The sequence below is a fragment of the Medicago sativa genome, chromosome 5, assembly GCF_051527215.1.
Source record: "Medicago sativa cultivar Bolivia chromosome 5, Bolivia_mono, whole genome shotgun sequence".
Lineage (NCBI taxonomy): Eukaryota > Viridiplantae > Streptophyta > Magnoliopsida > Fabales > Fabaceae > Medicago > Medicago sativa.
The window spans coordinates 8,675,132-8,694,808 of NC_140753.1; the positions used below are offsets into that span (position 1 = coordinate 8,675,132).

At 31.3% G+C, this 19,677-nt stretch overlaps 1 protein-coding gene across 1 annotated transcript; it reads left to right on the top strand.

The window, feature by feature from the left end:
• Nucleotides 1-5,944: 5,944 nt before the first annotated feature.
• LOC146919734 (putative WRKY transcription factor 15) lies at nucleotides 5,945-8,885 on the top strand. The gene is made up of 3 exons (XM_085713157.1): nucleotides 5,945-6,829; nucleotides 6,919-7,044; nucleotides 7,684-8,885. Exons 1-3 carry the CDS (start codon nucleotides 6,303-6,305, stop codon nucleotides 7,841-7,843), a joined length of 813 nt encoding a protein of 270 aa, XP_085569283.1. The 5' UTR covers nucleotides 5,945-6,302; the 3' UTR covers nucleotides 7,844-8,885.
• The last annotated feature ends 10,792 nt before the right edge of the window (nucleotides 8,886-19,677 follow it).

Below are 19,677 nucleotides of genomic sequence, written 5' to 3' on the forward strand. Positions count from 1 at the left end.
AGCAAACTCACCTAAGACGTACCGGTTTCAGGACCGACTTGATATAGACAAGTTTGGGACGAGTTGTAAACCTTTTTAATAAAACTTAGAGACTCGTCCTGTGGTTCTGAGGTATCATTACAAACTTGGTTTCAAAATGAGATTTTTTTTATTCAAGTAAATGTTCGTTCCAAGAATCTATGTACCAAAGTTTAGAAATTTCTTGAAGTAAAGTACTAGATTGAGTATCGTTATTAATTAACAAGAAGCGGTAATCGGAAGTATGCAAGTATTAAGAGGATAAAGTTTAAAGAGGAGGTGGCAATGTTCGTGTGATATCAATATCATACGGAATGCACAGTTTGTATTAAAGTGTTCAATGCAATTGCAAATGGACTTAGCAGAAAGTCTTCAAGTGAGTAAACCATAGATTTGGTTATTAGATTATCAAGAGAATCGACGTAATGGATTTCGCTTCTTTATGTCAAGTTAGAAAGGTTTTTGAAGAGCTTAGAAGAGTTAAGAGTTTTGTATAATCATCAAGATAAGTAACATAAGTAAGAGATGTAAATCGCAAGATGCGGTAAGAAAGATCATGTATGCATAGTAAGATGTATGCATGATAAGATATTTCAGATGCTAGAAAGCACTGCAGGGCAAACCTGGATTCCGGTAGGACCCCAGTATAAAGGCAAATCCTGGGTGTTTTAGTTAGTAAAAGGTTACTTACGTGAATGGTTATGCTAAGAAGATGAGATATGGAATAGAGACAACTAGTCCACATGCAGCAAAAGTGTGTTTCAAACACAAGGTTCTAATAGGGTTCTAAGAGTTTAAGAAAGATATTAGGATTGAGGAAAGTATGCTTCGAACTCTATGAAGTGAGTATAATCAGACCTCATATAAGTTAGAGAAGGCAGGTCGCAGTTGCGACGATTGGTAGTTGGTTTCTAAATTTCGAGGACGAAATTTTTTTTAAGGGGGGTAGAATGTAACATCCCGCCTGTCAGTATCGTTATTTTGTCATTCGATCGTGCCAGAGGATTAAATTCAAGGAAAGTAAGTATGGATAATATTTAATATGCTATGTCAGCTCATTACAGAGTAAGTATCAGTGTGTCTTTTAACACGCTTAAGCCAAGGGTAAAATGGTAATTTCACGTGGAAAGGATATTTAATTGATTTTTGGGCAAAAATATCTCATTTTCATTTCTCTTTCTCTCTCTTGAATGTTGGAAAGCTTTTCTCTCTTCCTTCTCTCTTCTCCCACACGCCTATCTCTTTCCCTCTTCACCAAATCTTCCAAATCTTCTTCCCTCTCCATGGCAAGTGAAATAAATGGCCTCCTCATGGTCCTTTGTACAAGTAGAAGTTTGGTTATGGTTTGATTTCCTTTCTTCCACCCTTCATGAAGCTCATCCATCTCTTTCTCTTCTCAACATCATTTCTTTCAAGTTGTTTAAGTGATGAATCAAGCTTGGGATGTATCAATTTTGTTAGCAAGGAACAACTATGGCTTTGGATTTAAGGTTTTAAGGTTGCTATGGAAATTCTAGGGTTAGGGTTTGGAGTGGTAGTGGATCAATTGAAGACTTATGCATGAAGATTCATCAAGGATGGTTTAAGTTTAACCTATGCAAAGACTTGATGTTCTTTGAAAGGAGTTGCATGCTCTAGAGTTTGAATTGAACTCTTCCTTCTCTTTGGTTCTCCAAGGTGTTTGATTATGGAAGTTAGGGTTTGGTTAGTAATCAAGAGGCTAGGGTTTTGATGGTTTGGGCATGGAAGCTTTTGATGAGGCATGTAGCATAGAGTTGTGAAGTGTTGATGCTTTAAAGCTTGATGATCAAATGCAAACCATTAGGTGAGTTCCATAGATAGTTTTCCCACCCTTTGGGATTATGTTTAAGCCTTGTTAATTGATGTGAATCATATGAAAATTCTAGGGTTTGAGTATAATTTTAGTTACCCCAATAGTATGCCATGCTTGCTTGACTTGTGAATACTTGCTGAGTTTATGTTTTACAGGTTTCCAATGATCCTAAGGGTCATATAACACTTAGAGACACTTGGTTTGAGGTTTTTGGGCTTAAAATGCCATTTATGCAGGTTCTGAACTGTCATAACTCGCCACGGCGAGCTATTACTCGCCATGGCAAGCAAAACACCCTCCCTGGAGGAACAGTTACTCGCAATGGCGAGTAAAGGAGCTCGCAATGGCGAGCAAAGTCCAGTTACTCGCAATGGCGAGTAAAGGAGCTCGCAATGGCGAGCAAGTGGTACTTCCTGGTACTGCTTGCTCGTTCTGGCAGATTCGGTGTTTTCCGTTCCGGATCCTTTGAGCAGTCTTTTTATAAGTTAAACCCCTCAAACCAAGGTCCTAAATGATGATCAATCTAAGCAAGATTTTTGTGAAAAAGAGGCAAGTATTAAGTATGTTAGCAAGGCATGGTATACGAGAGGAACAAGTCGTGAATCGGGTAGCAAGTTAATCAGTAAGCAAGGGAAAGAACTAGAGCCTCGACATAGTTGTCGAGAATTAGCAAGATAGCAAGATCCCTAGAAAGATAAGGCGCAAAGTTAAGTTCTTTGCATAGACATATTAAGAGTATTATTTTATTAAGAAGCAAGAGCCATACGAGTATGGCAAGACGTGAATCGATTTCGTATCCATTCACAAAGTAAGATAAGCAAGGCTTAAGTTTACCTCTAGTGGGATCGTTCAAGGATCCGAGGTAAAAGAGATAGTATGATTAGGTTAAACCTTCATACATGCATAAGACTAAGAATTTAATAAGAGTGTTATGTCTCTTGAATTCCTTCCAAGGTTGGGTTCAAGGGGTTCCCCAAGGGGAATGGTTAAGCCAAAAGGGAGCCGCATTTCACTAAGTTAAGGTGTCGTGTCTTTTATATTCCTTCCAAGGTTGGATATAAAAGGTTCTCCAAGGGGAATGGGGTAAGCCGTAAGGGACCCGCACGTTCACTAAGGGAGTCCGGTGCGCTATTGCAAAGCATTTTCACCGGTAGTAAGGGATTAACTTCCGGGGTTACTCCACTCGGAACTAATCCGTAAAATGAACTCAGATAAGTTGTTTGTTACACGCTAACATAATCAATGAAGCTAACTTGCATATTTATTTTACATGTTTAAGTTATGTCATAGAGCCTTGGCGTAGATCGTCAAGAACAAGTAGAGACTTGGCATAGATAGTCAAGAAGAAGATAGTCAAGAACTAGCAAGCTAGAAAGAGTCACTTTTGTGGCAAGATTAAGATAGATGCAATTATGTAAGCAAGCAAGTAAGCAAGTAAAGAAAGATATACCGAAGACGATCATAGGTTTCCCTAATCGTCCGGTTTAGAGTTGTGTCATGACTTTAGCAAGTGAAGGCCTTGATGCGTAGATAGTATCTTGGCATTGCGGTCTTAGTTTCCCCTTAACCGCCATGACACGTGTGAGATGAGAAGCCTATAACAAGTTAAGAATATTATGACGGCCTTAGTATGCACAACCGTCTAAGAAAGCAAGTCCCCACACACGTATAATCAACCGACAGGTTGTAAAGTAGACACGTGGTGACCGTAGGTTTCCCCTGAGGTTACCTATAGCCTAGGATTTAGGGGAACTCACTGAGACATTATGTCTCATCCCAATCCTTATTTGTTTCAGATAAGCAAGTCGGTATGCAAGCTTGAAGACGGATGGATGTTTCAACAAAGGATCGTTCGTACCGTAGCAGGATGACAAGGATTCCAAGGATGTATTTATTATACTTTAGGAAAAGATGAGTTGTATATCTTTGTGCGAACGCATTGTTGTTGTAAATAATATTCATTCGAAATTTTATGTTGTATATTTTAATGCATCCAATACTAAAATAACGCACATGCTAGACTTTCTAGATACGTCTAGTATGGGTGTTACATCGTCACTTTAGTCCCTGAATGCAGATAAATTGCAAAATAGTCCCTGAATGTATACTATGTTAGTCAATTTAATCCCTGAATGCAAACTCCATTAGTCAATTTAGTCCCTGAATGTAGACTCTGTTGGTCACTTTAGTCCCTGGAATTGACTAACAGAGTCTACATTCAGGACTGTTTTGCAATTCCTCTGCATTTAGGGACTAAAGTGACTACTCATTTCCCATTTAGGGACTAAAGTGACTAATTCCCCTTCTTTTCCATATGAGAAGTGCTATAAACACTATTTTCTAACAATATTTTTACATTCACTCTTCTATTTGGTGAAATTCATGTGGATCTCACCACTTCATATGGTATTCATATTGATTTCATCAAATAAGACAGTGAGTGCTATAGAGAGTGTTAGAAAGATAGTGTCTATAGCACTTCTCTTTATATATATATATATATATATATATATATATATATATATATATATATATATATATATATATATATATATATATGGGTCTTGCTACAAGCCACCCTTTGGTGGTGTCTTTTAGCAAGTCACACCTCAAGGTGTGATTTGCACTTTTTAGTTATAACTTTGCTAAAAGACACCTTCATAAAAGTAAGTTGGTGTCTTTTCGCAAATGCTCATAGAGTAACTTGCTAAAAGACACCTTCACAAAAGGTGTCTTCTAGCAAAACCCTATATATATATATATATATATATATATATATATATATATATATATATATATATATATATATATATATATATATAGGGTTTTGCTAGAAGACACCTTTTGTGAAGGTGTCTTTTAGCAAGTTACTCTATGAGCATTTGCGAAAAGACACCAACTTACTTTTATGAAGGTGTCTTTTAGCAAAGTTATAACTAAAAAGTGCAAATCACACCTTGAGGTGTGACTTGCTAAAAGACACCACCAAAGGGTGGCTTGTAGCAAGACCCTATATATATATATATATATATATAGTGTAGGTCGAACTCTAATGATGAAATATGGATTCCACATTCAAAGCAAAGCCCAAAATAGCGGACAAGAACTTATGTCACAATCTGACTTAATTTAATTGATTAAATAGTGATCTAATCGATGGACAAAAGAAAAACGTAATATATAACTACACATATACATTTGATAATCGATTAGCTCAATTAAATAACCAGTTGTCAGAGCAACTTACTCGGTTAATTGTTCCAAAACAATAATTAAAAGACTTAGAGTCTTGTCAACTTGTGTCCAAAGAACACATGTTAAATAACCCTCGAAGACAATTTTGTATTAGAGAAAACATAATATTTTGACTTTTATAAAGTTGAATACACATTTTAATATGTATATTTCTATAATGATTGTGTCTTTCATGGCACAAGTTAGCATTCGTCGAAGATTTATATTGATTCACAAGCATCAAAATGTATACACCATAGGGTCACTATTATGAGCAAAAATCCTCATACAACACTTATTCAATGTATCTAAAAAGTAGATTTTTGCCTATAATAGTGATCAGATGGTGTATCAATTAACACATAGGACTCCAAAATATTAAATAATAAAAGCCTCAAATGTTACAATATACAATCATTTTTACCCTAAGTTGTATATGTTTTTTCATAAACTACCTTGACAAACTTATGAATAATACGTAAAAACTTATTTATTTTCATAAACTGTTTTGCATAAAGCCCAAAAATAAGTCAATCCAAACGGACCATATATAATTAATTATCATTTTTCGTTTGTTAAAAGAAAAGATAATTAACTATTATTGAATGGAGGTTATTATTATCTTTTTTTTTTGTAAGTCATTCATTTCTTTATTTTTTTACAAATTATTATCTTGTTTGTAAGTCATTTATTTCTTTATTTTTTTTACAGATTTGGGAGGATATTCATTTTGATGTTTTGATCATACCGAAATAAAAGAATAATTTGTCAACTAGTTAACTATTTGCTTAATTGTGCAAATATTTATATGGTCTGGTCAATCAGAGTCTAAGGTCAGATGCTCTCTTGATAAATATGTGCATTAGTAAACACAAATAATTGTAATTAGAAGAGGACCTTTTGATATTTATCACTGGATAAAACTCAAAGTCTGTATCATCATAGAAACAATTGTATTGTACTTACCGGTTGTAAAAGAAAGTAACAAAGATGAGAGAAGTTAATTAGTTATCTTGCTTAGACGGTAAAAGTAACAAAGATGAGAGAAGTTAACGTGACACCACAGTCAACTAGTAGTGGACCAAACCATCCACTATCACATTATTCTTTCTTTACTTTCTTTGGCATCATTTGACCAAAAGGTACCCTATGACCCTCCATCTTTATCAACGTCCCTTTATTATTCCTTTCCTTTTTCTTCTCCTTTGTAAGTACTATGGCCGTTGAACTAATGATGGGACACAAAAACAACAATTTAACAAACAAATTCCAAGAGAATGCAGTTCAAGAAGCTGCTTCTGGTTTACAAAGCATAGAAAAACTCATTAAATTACTATCATCATCACAAGCATGTTCTTCGAATACAAACCCTAATTCCATGGACTATAAAACCGTAGCTGATGTTGCTGTTTCAAAGTTTAAGAATGTTATTTCACTTCTGAATCAAAATGGAACAAGAACTGGTCATGCACGTTTCAGAAGAGCACCTTTACCTTCTCCTACTTCCACTTCTGAAACTAGAGTCTACCATGCTACTCCGTTGCAGCAGATTCCTCCTCTAATCCCCAACAATGATGTTATTGATAAGAATATCATTGATTTTTCTTATTCCTCTCAGGTTTCTTCTTCGTTTGGAAAGTCTTGTGTTTCTTCATGTTCGTTGAAGAGAAAGTGTAGCTCTGAGAATTTTGGTAATGAAAAGTGTGGTAGTTCATCTAGCCACTGTCATTGTTCAAAGAAGAGGTATATATGTAGCTCTCAAAATTCGTTTTATTTTTGTTCTTCTTTTTTGAGTTAATTACTTTATGTTAATTTTTTGTTAATTACTGTAGAAAAATGAGGTTGAAAAGAGTGGTTAGGGTAGCGGCAATAAGCTTGAAGATGGCTGATATTCCAACTGATGAATATTCTTGGAGGAAGTATGGTCAGAAACCTATTAAAGGATCACCTCATCCAAGGTACTTGATTATTAGTATTAAGCAACCTTAGTAATATTTTAATTGAGTTATCACTTACTGTAAGGACCAAAAAATTTCTTATATGTGTTACACTAGATTGCTCACTGACCGTTTAATTTTGAATCATTTCCCTTTTTCTTTATGCACATAGTGGACCATCTTGATTTGTAATTTACCAAAAGCCAGTATTTGAAAATTGTTTGAAACTTAAACCACAATAGACATTTTCTTCGAGAAGTAGAAGTTCACGATTGTCCTTATACTAACGACAAACACAAATGACTTGATTGATGCAAGTTCGTCAAAAACAAGAGAAATGAATTTATGTACCTTAAAACTTAAGTAATTTATTTTTATTATTTTGGTCGAACCGACACCAATTAGGTCATTGTCTTGGATGTAAGAATGAGAAAGACCATAAACTTCTACTTTTAAGATACGCAAATAACGTTAGGTGTTATAATGTTTAGTGATTTTTTTAATTATTGGTCCACGGTGGACCACCTATTAAGATTGAGTACTAAATTTAGAAAAAAAAAAATCATTATTATGCAGTGTTATTGAGTTAAGTTGATTTTGAATTGAGTAGTAATGAATACTAAGTTATCAATTTGTGAACGATGATTATTACTACTGCAGGGGTTATTACAAGTGCAGCAGTGTTAAAGGTTGTCCAGCACGAAAACATGTAGAAAGAGCTTTGGATGATCCATCTATGTTGGTAGTTACTTATGAAGGCGACCACAATCACTCCCTCTCTATGGTTGAAGCTAATAATCTCATCTTAGAATCCTCTTGAACTGAATTGAATTCAATAGTCTTCATTTCTCATCACAAATATACATACTCTTTCTTATGCCATTAACTGTTATAACAACTTGTACAATTGCATCTTCTTACTCAAGGCCAGCACAACTTTTTCATCTCAAAGGAGATTGATTACTAGGGTTGGTGTTCCTTTTTCTTGTACAATATTGGATTCCTTTAGCTTTTCTCGTTCTCTTCACAAACTCCAACAACGTGAATCCATCGAGACTAGTATTATTTATTTTCAAAGAAAAAAGTGGAGATGGTGGATTTGGTAAAAAGAATAGAAAGAATTGAGTGGGGTTTTAGTCTTCTTTTTCCTATTTAATTTAATTGCTTTATACGTAGTGCTTTATCTTGGATGCTCATAATATATTATGCTGCATCGACATTTCTGATTAAACGAATGACTATTGTTCGACACATATTATTGTGCTTTATCTTGGATGCTCGTAATATATTATGCAGCATCAATATTTTTGATTGAATGAGTGACTATTGTTCGACACATATTAGTGTTTGATACCAACAAAATACGAACACATTTAAATAAATTTTTTTCTTAAATTATTATTGATGTAAACAATATTATTAGTGTCGTGTTTCTTTGTATGTGTCGGTGTTTTATACCTAGTCATTTCCCAACTTTAATGGGAGAGTTTTGAATTGAATATTGTTGTTTTCAAAAGAGAGTAAAGTGAAGAAAAGGCAGAGAAAGATAGCGGACGGAGGCAAAGAAGTGAACATAAGAGGATGGAAATGTCATGTTTAAGATAAGACGGTTGACTAAAAGAGGGAGTTGTTGCTTTGTTGTTGCCACTTGAAGAAGAAGAAAAAAGTGCAAATTTTATTGGACCGTTTGGCTTTGAGCAATTAAGAATGCTAGAATTGATCATACACTCGAAAAAACATCTAGAAGGCCTCTTACTCTGGTTGCGGATAAAGAAATATGATATTTGTACAGCTATCTTGTGACAAATGATATTTATACAACTATCTTGTGACAAATTTTAGATAATTCTCTTTTCTACTCATAAGATGTTCTTGTCCTCTCATTTTCTTTTTATCTCACTATTATGTTTTACAAGTAAAAAGATAAAAACAAAAGTTGTCATCAAATGGTCAAAATAGATGGATGTAGAAGATAAGTAATAGTGGTGAAGGGTCCTGCCTCATACCTTGTTCCCAAATTTTGTTCAATTGTTTGCATTGCTCTTGCCTTTGCCTTAACATTAGCTTTACTTCGCTATGCGTATAGGTCCCCCTCCCTTTTCCATTTACCCATTTATAATTGAAGAGTGTTATTTGAGCATTTACCATTTATATGGTAAAGTCCCGCCTCACAAAAAATGGGGCATGGCGGACCAATTTGAGGTTGGACTCAAACATTAGCCTACCCTGCACAGTAAGTACTAGCTAAAAGTGTAATTGATAAATCATAGATGTAAAATATGTTGAGTGTTCTTAATTTCAAATGGCAGAAAAATCAAAATGATAAGTGTGATTGATAAATGTGTGACTAAAATTTATTTATTATATTTGTTCTGTCAAACAGAGGCGGATCTAGACTTTCGATATTGGTGTGACTAAAATAGCAAAAAAATATATATATATTAACAAAGTGAATTAATTACACATGAGGCACAATAGCAAAAATGATTTGGACGTGTTGTTTTTACAACGAGTATTGAACCCAAGACGCGGTACTAGTAAAAGCACGTTCTACCTCCAGGTCAAGTAAAAATACATGAAACAAAATGCAACATATATTGTATATAATGCATTATTTAAAGGGTTAATTATGTTTCTAGTCCCTATAAAATAGCGACCTTGTAAGTTTAGTCCCTACTTAATTTTAATAGCATTTTTAGTCCCTATAAAAAAAAATTACTTATAATTTTAGTCCCTGCTAAAACAAAGTTTGATTAATTATCCTTAAACTCTTAAATTTTTGAACGATTTTTTTGAGACAAGATTAGAACACTATGAAAGGTTCGTTTACTAAAATTTAGAATTTTCTGACATGAAATGAATTAAATATGAATTTTTTAAAACGACAAAAGTTAAAGATAAAAAGTAATAAAATCTGGATGTAGAAATCAAATTTTGCGATAATTTTTTGCGGACGAACTTTTAGTAATGTTCTAAACATGTCTGCAAAAAAATTGTTCAAAAATTTAAGAGTTTAAGCATAAATTAAACAAATTTGAATTGAGTAGGGACTAATACTCAGTGCAGAAAAACAAAATTAGGGACTAAAAATGTTATTAAAATTAAGTAGGGACTAAACTTACAAGGTCACTATTTTATAGGGACTAGAAACATAATTAACCCTTATTTAAATCTAGTATATGAAGAAAAAATTAGGTAAATATAATCTGGTGTGGCTACATGCACACTATGCCTTACGGTGGGTCCGCCTCTACTGTGAAATCAAATATAACAAAAAAAAAACATATACATGGAAATTTTTTTTACAAACCTATTTTTATTGACTAGTCAAGTAAAAAAGTTGTTTTTTAAAGAACATATGGGTCAACCTATTTTACCACCCCTAACTGTTGATGTGTGACAAGTAAAAAAGTTGTTTTTTAAAGAACAGATGAGTCAACCTATTTTACCACCCCTAACTGTTGATGTGTGACTAAGGAAAAAAATGGTTAAAATAAAAAATTGTATATACCGTGTATGCACATACGGTAGTCGGACAATTAAAAAATTGTCCAAATAACATTTCTTATATGTTTTTTTTTTTTTTATAAAAACATTTCTTATATGTTGATGCATGTGCTTTATGTTGGAGGAAATGGAGGTGAATCTATAGAGTGAGAACATTATTACTTTGTTTAAATTGTTTTTTTTCCTTAATGCCTTCATAACACTGGTTAAGAAGGTAAACCAAGAAAGTTTTAAATTAAAAATAATATTTTTTAAACTTTTGAGAAGCTGCACAAATTCCAATGTAATATTGCTATATTTGCATCCTTAGAGCATACACATCGCCTGTCCATATGGGTGTATCACACTAACCAATGCTGTTGTGTCATAATATCATGGATAATTGGCTTTAGAATTGAGTAGTTAAACTATCCATGGTAGCAGTGCATTACTACGTTCCTTTTCCTGTAATTGTCAGATTTTGTAATACTTTTGAGTTTTATTTCTTTTAATTAATAGTATATTGTAAGATAAGTGTGACCTATTTTAGAGTTTTGGAGGAGTGGTATGGATATTTTAAACTTTTGAATACCCATACCACCCATATGGGAAGTGTGAAGTAATGTATTATGTGGGACCCATTTATACCACCCATATGGGTGGCATGGATGTGGTTGCTCTTAATGCTTAAATGACATCAATTAGCATTTCCCTTTCTCTAATACTTATAAGAATTGATATGAGAGTAAAATATATTGAGGGACTAATATGTGAGTATTAACATACTATTTCAACGTCAATGATTATTTTGATTAACAAAATCTATAATCATAAAATATTTTAAAATTTTAATACATTGAAATATTATTAGAATTATTTCTTCACATTCAAAGATTAAATGGTTAAATATGTCAATTTCTCGTTTTAGTCCCTCTAAAAAATTTCTTTAACTTTTAATCCTTCAAAAAAAATTCCATTTTCACTTTTGGTCACTCATTTAAAGTAAACTCATATGTAGAATTCATATTTTTGAATCAAATTTTGAAGAAAAATTCTTTATATTATAAGAATCTTACCCAAAAAAAAAATATTTTTTTTAACAATACATGACTTTAATATGAATTTTTATATTTTTGAAGGTTAAAAATTCATATTTAATTTTTGTTTTGTTAATTTTTTTTTTTTTGGAATTTTTTTTACAATATTCTACACATTTATGCACAATTTCATTAAAAAATAAAAAAAATAAACTTAAAAATAGGGACCAAAAGTAGTGATTGAAAATTTTATAAAGACTAAAAGTTAAAGAAAAATTTTAGAGGAATTAAACCGAAAAATTAATATATTTATAAGGATCAAAAACCTATTTAACACAAGATTAAAATCATCCTTTTATTGGAAGTTAAATATAGGAAACTTTTATTGAAAACAACAACTTTTAACTTTTAAAAAGTTAAACTAGTATGGAAACTCGTGCCAAGCACGGGCTAGAATTTCGTCATACTTAAGAGAGAGGATATTGTGATATATCAAATGCAGTTCAAGCTCAATATATACAACAAATAAATGAATGAATTCATACTTAACTTTTTTTTTTTTAAGCAAAATAGAAAATATAATAAATAAAAACAAGAGATACAAAGACTGGGGGGACATGAGACCTGACCCAGGAATAGCCCAAACGGGAATACAACATATAAAACAGTCCAAGAGGATCAACTCTAATCTATCTTAACAAAAATTCACTAGTCATAGGCGCAACCCAGTGAACCCGCGTACGGGCGCGAAACCAAGTTACAAAAAAGAATGAAAAGTGAACATTCGCAACAATAGTTAGAGTTCATATGGCGAATGGATCGACCGCCAACACGGTAACAAAATCCAAGTGCCCACAACTCCCTGTTCAACAGCAAGCATAAAATGCTCTTTCGAGCAATACAACGCGTTAAAACTCAGATCGAGGGATGAGTTCAATACGTCAGAAACCAGACCCTTTCGGGTTAAACGAACCAGACCCTTTCGGGTTTTAGAACAAACCAGACCCTTTCGGGTTTTCGAAACAATCCACTTCAAAATAGGCCAAATCTGATTCCACCAGTCCATGAACAACAATACTGCACAACACAACAGAGCAAGAAACAAAACACAACACAACACATAACAGAAACAGCAAACAAAAGAAAGCAACCTTCAATAACTCCGATGCGGTGGCCGCAATACAACAGCCAAGAAACTGCAGATCTCAACAGATCTGAAATAAACCAGATATCTAAGGCTGTGCAAGGTGAATACGAAGAAGCTAAAAACAGAGCAGCAAAACACCACCATGTTCAGCAACGACCCACCACCCAGAAGATCGCAAACCACCACCAGAAAGCTATAAAAGGGTCCCGTCAAAGCCTCAACAGCTGACCCATGAACCGAACTCAACCCCACCCCTACACCGGAACGGAACAGGTGCGGATCTAGCAAGGAACAGATCTGCAAAACGGCACCGACAGGAAAAGGGTGGTGCGGCCGCTAGAACAGCAAGCACCACCACCAAAACCATCTACATCTTGTTTAAATTGATTTGGATTTGGATGTGGTATCATTCTCACATGTGTGGTTGAACTTTCTCGAATGTGTCGATTCACACCAGTGGTTGGTCCTTCAGAAGGCCTAACAGTTGTATGATATCTCAATTTAACATTGTGAGAGAGTGCACGGGCGTGGTTCTTTGTGGTGGATCACGAACACATATAGTCTGACATTTAACAAAGAGATGTGAATGTATCAAGTGAGTAAAATTCCAGTGTATGTAGGAGTAGATGTTGAACTACATATAAATGATATGACCCTTACACCTAATGTCTTAAAATTTTGGATGAAGATGTGATGTCAATCTCAATTGTGTAGTTGTTTTTAGCCTAATATGATTCAATTGTGTAGTTGATATTAGCCTAATATGATTATGCAACCCAATAGTCTCTAACGGAACTCTCGACATTATGATAAATTATTTTGTTAGTTTTTGGGATTTGTTTAAATTTTAGTTTCTGGATGTCATTCGCGTTCATGCAAAAAAAAAGATTATTTAATCTCTGTTATTTCAAATTGCTTCACTTTTGTTCTTTGGTAGGATCTGACGATGGAAAAATGTAAATGTGTTCTACTGAGTTGACAAAATACATGTTTATTTTACAATTTGAATTGATGTGACATTTTTTCTTTAATAAGTATACTATTTTGGTAACATATCTTTAAAATTACCAACAACTCACTATTTCCTATACTCTCGCGAATGAAACTAACATTCCTTAATTTTATTTCCTTATCATTTCTCCCTCATGTTCTAATTTCTTTTTATTGTTCTTTTTTTTTTAATTTACTTTCTATCTTTTCATGAAATAAATGAACAATCCCATAATAAAAAAAATTAACAAAAATATTTATCTATGAAACCGCTACCAACTCACCTTTTTTTACCAAGTTGTGCCTCGGTCTGACTTTATTTGGATGCAATAGTAGATGTTGAGAAATGCATGAATGATATGATCAATATAACTAATGTCTTATGGTTTTAGGTGACGATATGGTGTCAATCTCATATGTGTGGTTGCTCTTAACCTAATGTGATGATACAATCCATTGTAGGCTCCCTCAGAACTCTGAACAGTACGATGAACGGTTTGGTTAGTTTTTAAATTTCATATGTTTAATTTTTATATCCAATTTAATTGTTTGGGTGCCATCTGTTTTAATGCAACATTTTTTAACCAATTTCTATTATTTCAAATTCTTTCTATTCTGATCTTTGTTAGAATTTAACCAAATAAAAACGCTGATGTGTTATGTTGCGTTGACAAAATACGCGTTTATTAGACATTTTTAAATGTTCAAACATTTTTTTAATTGTGTCTAATTTTTTGGTAAATTAATAACCCATAAATCTTCAACTCCTTCAACATACCCATAAAATCATCAACAATTCACTCAATCTAAAGTTTCTTTTTCATTAGACATATTTCTCAATCTCAAATATATTTTTCATCTTCTTTCATTTTCTAGTTTTCATTTTCTCTTTTCACGAAAGAAAAGAACATAAACCTCCCTCCATTCGATTACAATCAAATCACCGTTTTGACCATGTTGTGCCTTCGTTTAACCTTATTTGACTATGTCACATAATTAAAGACGCGGAGACTCCACACTTGAGGGTGAGATGTTAATGTGTCAAATTTGAGTAAAACTTATACAATGGATGAAAGAGTAGATGTTGAATAATATATAAGTGAGATTATCCACATACATGGATCTAAAAAATTTAAATGAAAATGTGGTGTCAATATGAAATTTGAACAAATATGTGTTATGTTGAGTTGATAAAATACATGCTTATTAGACATTTATAATTGATGTGACATTTTCTTAATGAGTCTAATTTTATGGTAGCATAATTATTCAATAATCTTTAACTCCTTCAACAAACTCATAAAATTACCGGTAACTTACTATCTTCACTCATCATTTCTTTCGTCTTCTTTCTTTTTTGTAATTTACTTTCTCTTCCCTAGTCATTTATTTCCCTCATGAAAGAAAAAAACAAAACATTTTTTGTAACTTACTATCTTCCCTCATCATTTCTTTTGTCTTCTTACTTTTTTACCATGTTGTACTGACACCTTATTCGGCTATTTCACCATATCATAGACACAGAGAGTCTCACATTTAAGGGAGAGATATTAATTTGTCATGTGTGAGTTAAACTTTTATATTAGATGCAGGAGTAAATATTGAGCAAGATGTAAGTAAGATGACCAATATACCTAATTTCTTAAGTTTTTTGATGAAAATGTGCTGTCAATATCATTTCTTAGGGTTTCTTTTAACCAAATATAATGATCCAACCCATTGCAGACTCCCTTATAACTCTGAACTTTATGATGAACTGGTTTGTTAGTTTTTTGATTCCATTTGCTTAATTTTTTTTAATAAATATAAAAATTATTTAAAATAAAAATTCAATTTTTTTTAATAAATATAAAAATTATTTCAAATAAAAATTCAAAAATTAGAATAATTTAAAAAAGTTAAAATAAAATTACATTCATAATATACATATTGATGCATCCATGAGAACCATATCTAGATAGAACAGATGTGTGTCACAGATGACATCATGAACGAACCAAGCATGAATGATTCGAACAACTTTGCTTCATGATTCTATGACCGAATTGATCTCACAGAAGTTATCGGATCTTGGTTGACATTTTTTTTGGAGTTTGACAACATTCTTTGGAAGAAATATGCATGTGAAAATGATGAAAGAAACATATACTATATATAGGAAAATAATGGAAGCAAGTTACATTTTAAACAAATAAAAAATATGATGCGAAATTGGTTAATTCTAAAATGTTTAATTGGCTCACAACATAAAAAGTGACGCATGTTATACTCTAATTGATTTACATATTAAAATTGGTACTATGCTATAATTTTATTGGTTCACTTGTGTAATGTACAATTCAACATATAAAAACTTGTGATGATTTGCTTAACTCTGACCAGTTAAAAATTAAAACAAAGGATATATGGTTTGATTTGATTGGTTGAAAAAAAAAATGATAAAGACATTTTTCTCCACCTAACAGTACTTAATCAATGATAATTGATTATGGAGCAGTGCTATTTAGTACGGAGACTTGCCGTACGAAATTTAACGAATAGGCACAACTACAGTTTTTCTTAAATAATAATAAAGTTAATACAACAGTCCCACTTTCCACAATACACAGCTGGTTAGTTCATATTAATTTTTTAAAAAAAATAATAATATAATACTCCAACTTATTGGAATACATGAGTTGGTTGTAGTTAAAATCAATCCGTAAACTAATTCGTAAATTTTCTCTTTGTATATTTTCGTACTATTAAGCATTACTCTTGATTATAAATGCAATTTTTTGAACAAAAGTTCCATGTATATCACGTCAAATTAAAGTGAGATTTTTTATATTATTTGGTGATTAATGTTATCAATTTTCCCATAAAAGAAATCTCGTATTATAGGAGTGTACCATTTTCATTTATTGTGAATTGAGATTTGAATGAGTTTATAATTTTTTTTTTAATATTCTTTTTTAGTCATTTCATGTTTTATACATTACATAAACTAAACAAATAAAAAAACATCAAATAAGATGGAGAATGTGAAGATGTCACATATATTTTTGATTTGAAGTAAGAAAAATGTTTATTATATAAAGAGTAAAGAAAAATAATTTACGTGTTCATTCTTAAAAAAAAAATACGTGTTCAATAATGTACAAAATAGGAAATTATGTGATGACGTTTGTAATAACTTAGAATATGATGCAAATATACAAAAGCATACATTTGATTGACTAATTATATTAAAATGACACATCTTACATTGAATTAGTTTAAATAATAAAAGGTGATGATTTAATAAAATTTGATTGGTTAACCTAATATGTATAATATATATGGAGTAGGCGGCAAACGATGGATGTTTGTGCAGGACGTCAATCTAGTTGGACTGTTGTGGATTCATCTTGATATCCTCACTACCTCTTTGCTTATAAAAAAATAAATAATTATGTATGATTTTTTTTTTAAATTAAAACAATAGTTAAAATGATTTTCCTCACATTGCTTTTTAGCTACATGATTTGAAATCAACCACGTGATATTGTTTTCCTCTCAATATCAGACTCAAATATTAGCTATACGTTTTTTTTAAAATACCCGTAATCTCTATTTTAAAACATACGTTTTTTTTAGCTATACGTTTTTTATGACACGAAGAAATAATTAATACTCTTTGGAAATTTAAGATGACATGTGTACTCTTGAAATATGGAAAGGCTTTTGTTAATAGAGAGATTAGTTGTTAGATTAATTTTTTTCTTTATAAAAAAATTAATTTTTTTCTTCTTTGTTCGAGTTTGTACCAACAACCTCTAACATCATGGAAAAAACACAATCAAAGAAAACCAATAAATACGTTGATTTATTTAATCGATATTACAATTAAATGCTAACATGATTTTGCATCTTTTGTAAAACAATAAAATGAGACTACTTATAACATTATAATTAAATCAATTGTATAATGAATAATCTGACATAATTTTGGGATCCAGTTTTTTTTTTTTTTAAACAAATTGACCATAAATAATTTGAATTAATTCAATTTTATAAGCAATTCAATGGTCATTGCAATGACATCAATTGTACATTTCTTATTTGAGAAAAGACAAAAATGGAAATTAAAGATCAAGGAAAAAATGTCACGTCAACATGCTATGTTATTGTTGAAAGTTGAGAGGAAAAGCATTTAACATTTTGCTTGTTAGGAAGTTATATTTGTTCTACCTACAAATTTACATTTGGCTTACTTCATTTGATTGGTTGAGAAATCAAAAAATGATGATAAGTTGATGGCTGCCATTGAAACATGATTAATAAGTAATCGAAAATTCATTTAGTTTTGTCAATTATAAGAATTTTACAACTTTCCGCTTATAAATAAGGTAATTAATAAAAATATTATTGCATGTTTACACAAACACATTGTCTTGTCAAATATATCACATGTGTAAACTTTTTTATGAGGTATATTAGTGTTTGATGCTCTTTAGAATGTGAAGATGAGATGTTCTTTTAATTTTTAGGAAGACATTTGCATATAATAGAGATGTCTTCTTGTGGTCTGTCAAAAAACTTCTCAAATAAAAAACTAAAATATTACATGATAAAAAAAAAAAGTTAACTGAGGAAGTGAGATATTAAGCTACAATCCAACACAAACAAAATACAAAATCAAACTGTTAGTAGCATGAACCAAAAAACTATCATTAAATAGAATTAAATTTGCAGTATATACCTTTGCAATATCATTTTTGAAAAAAAAGGAATTGGTGTAAAATATGATGAAATATTTAATCTGATTATTCTTAGAAAAGTAATAATGCACGTTTAGTGGAAATTATATTGTTTGATTATTTATAGGAAAAAGGATAATGAGTATTTATTCCCTAAAAAAAATTATATTGTGTGTTAACTCTACAGTTCCTAGGAGAAATGAACTTTACTAATTCAAATTTCAACCGTGAAGTAAATAAAATTCAGATTCTCTCAAAAAAATTATTTATTTGATGGAGTTAATAAACGACTTGAGCCAAAATACCTGATTTTCATTTTATTAAATTATTATAGTAATTACAATTTCAAAATCAATCAATTTAATTTTTCAAGTTTGTAGAAGTGTTGTGAAATAATTGTTTTTTTGTAGAAATGATGGATGAAGCGAAGATTATGGAAAGAGTTAAATATGGAGTCGGTTTTAAAGCATATCTGATTATTAGTTTTAATAATAGAATGAATGCATTGAATACAAAAATTTGGATTTGAATAAAACAATTAATATTTTTCTCTAAAAAAACATAATAATTTAATAATCTTTAATTAGGATATTAATTTTAATAATTGTACGAATTCATTTATATATTTAATTTGGATAAAGAAATAAAACATAAATGATTACTGGGTTTATTATTTTTTAAAATGCACTTAAAATTTTAGGATAGCACCTTGCTCCCTTTTAGTTAAAGAAAAATGAACTTTTTACCGAACAAAATAAATTAAAGATGTCATAAAAACGATTTTCTTTTTTGACATATACAGAAAAATATCATTTTCCTCTCAAAAAAAGATCATTTGGAAGATGTCACTCCAAAGTTATCAATTCAACCTGTTTTGTAAAAATGAGATGCATTTCTTCTTGTCTATCTGGTTTCCATCTCAAGTATAAAGTAGGAAAAATAGAGAAAAATCAAATATAATCACCAAAGAAAATATAAAAGAGCAAATTATCAAAAGTAAAATAAAAACATAAGAAATATAAGAAAAGTTAAACAAAGAAAAATAAATAGGTAAAAAAGGTTGCGAGTATCGAGAGATTAAAACAAAACAAAAGGGTTATAAAAATCCTCGATATATTTTTTGATTGATATGTGATGCATTTCTTCTTTTCTCTTGATTGACTTCCATGTCCAAACTAAAGATCCAGTCTAAAACAAAAAACTTATAAACACAAAAAAAAAATTGAAAAGAGAGAATATGAATAAGAAAACAACAACATAAGAAATCACAATA

Coding starts and splice junctions, on each gene's coding strand:
- LOC146919734 (XM_085713157.1), top strand. CDS start 6,303: ATGGCCGTTGAACTAATGATGGGACACAAAAACAACAATTTAACAAAC. Junction 6,830..6,918: donor TGTCATTGTTCAAAGAAGAG/GTATATATGTAG, acceptor TAATTACTGTAG/AAAAATGAGGTTGAAAAGAG. Junction 7,045..7,683: donor AAAGGATCACCTCATCCAAG/GTACTTGATTAT, acceptor TTACTACTGCAG/GGGTTATTACAAGTGCAGCA.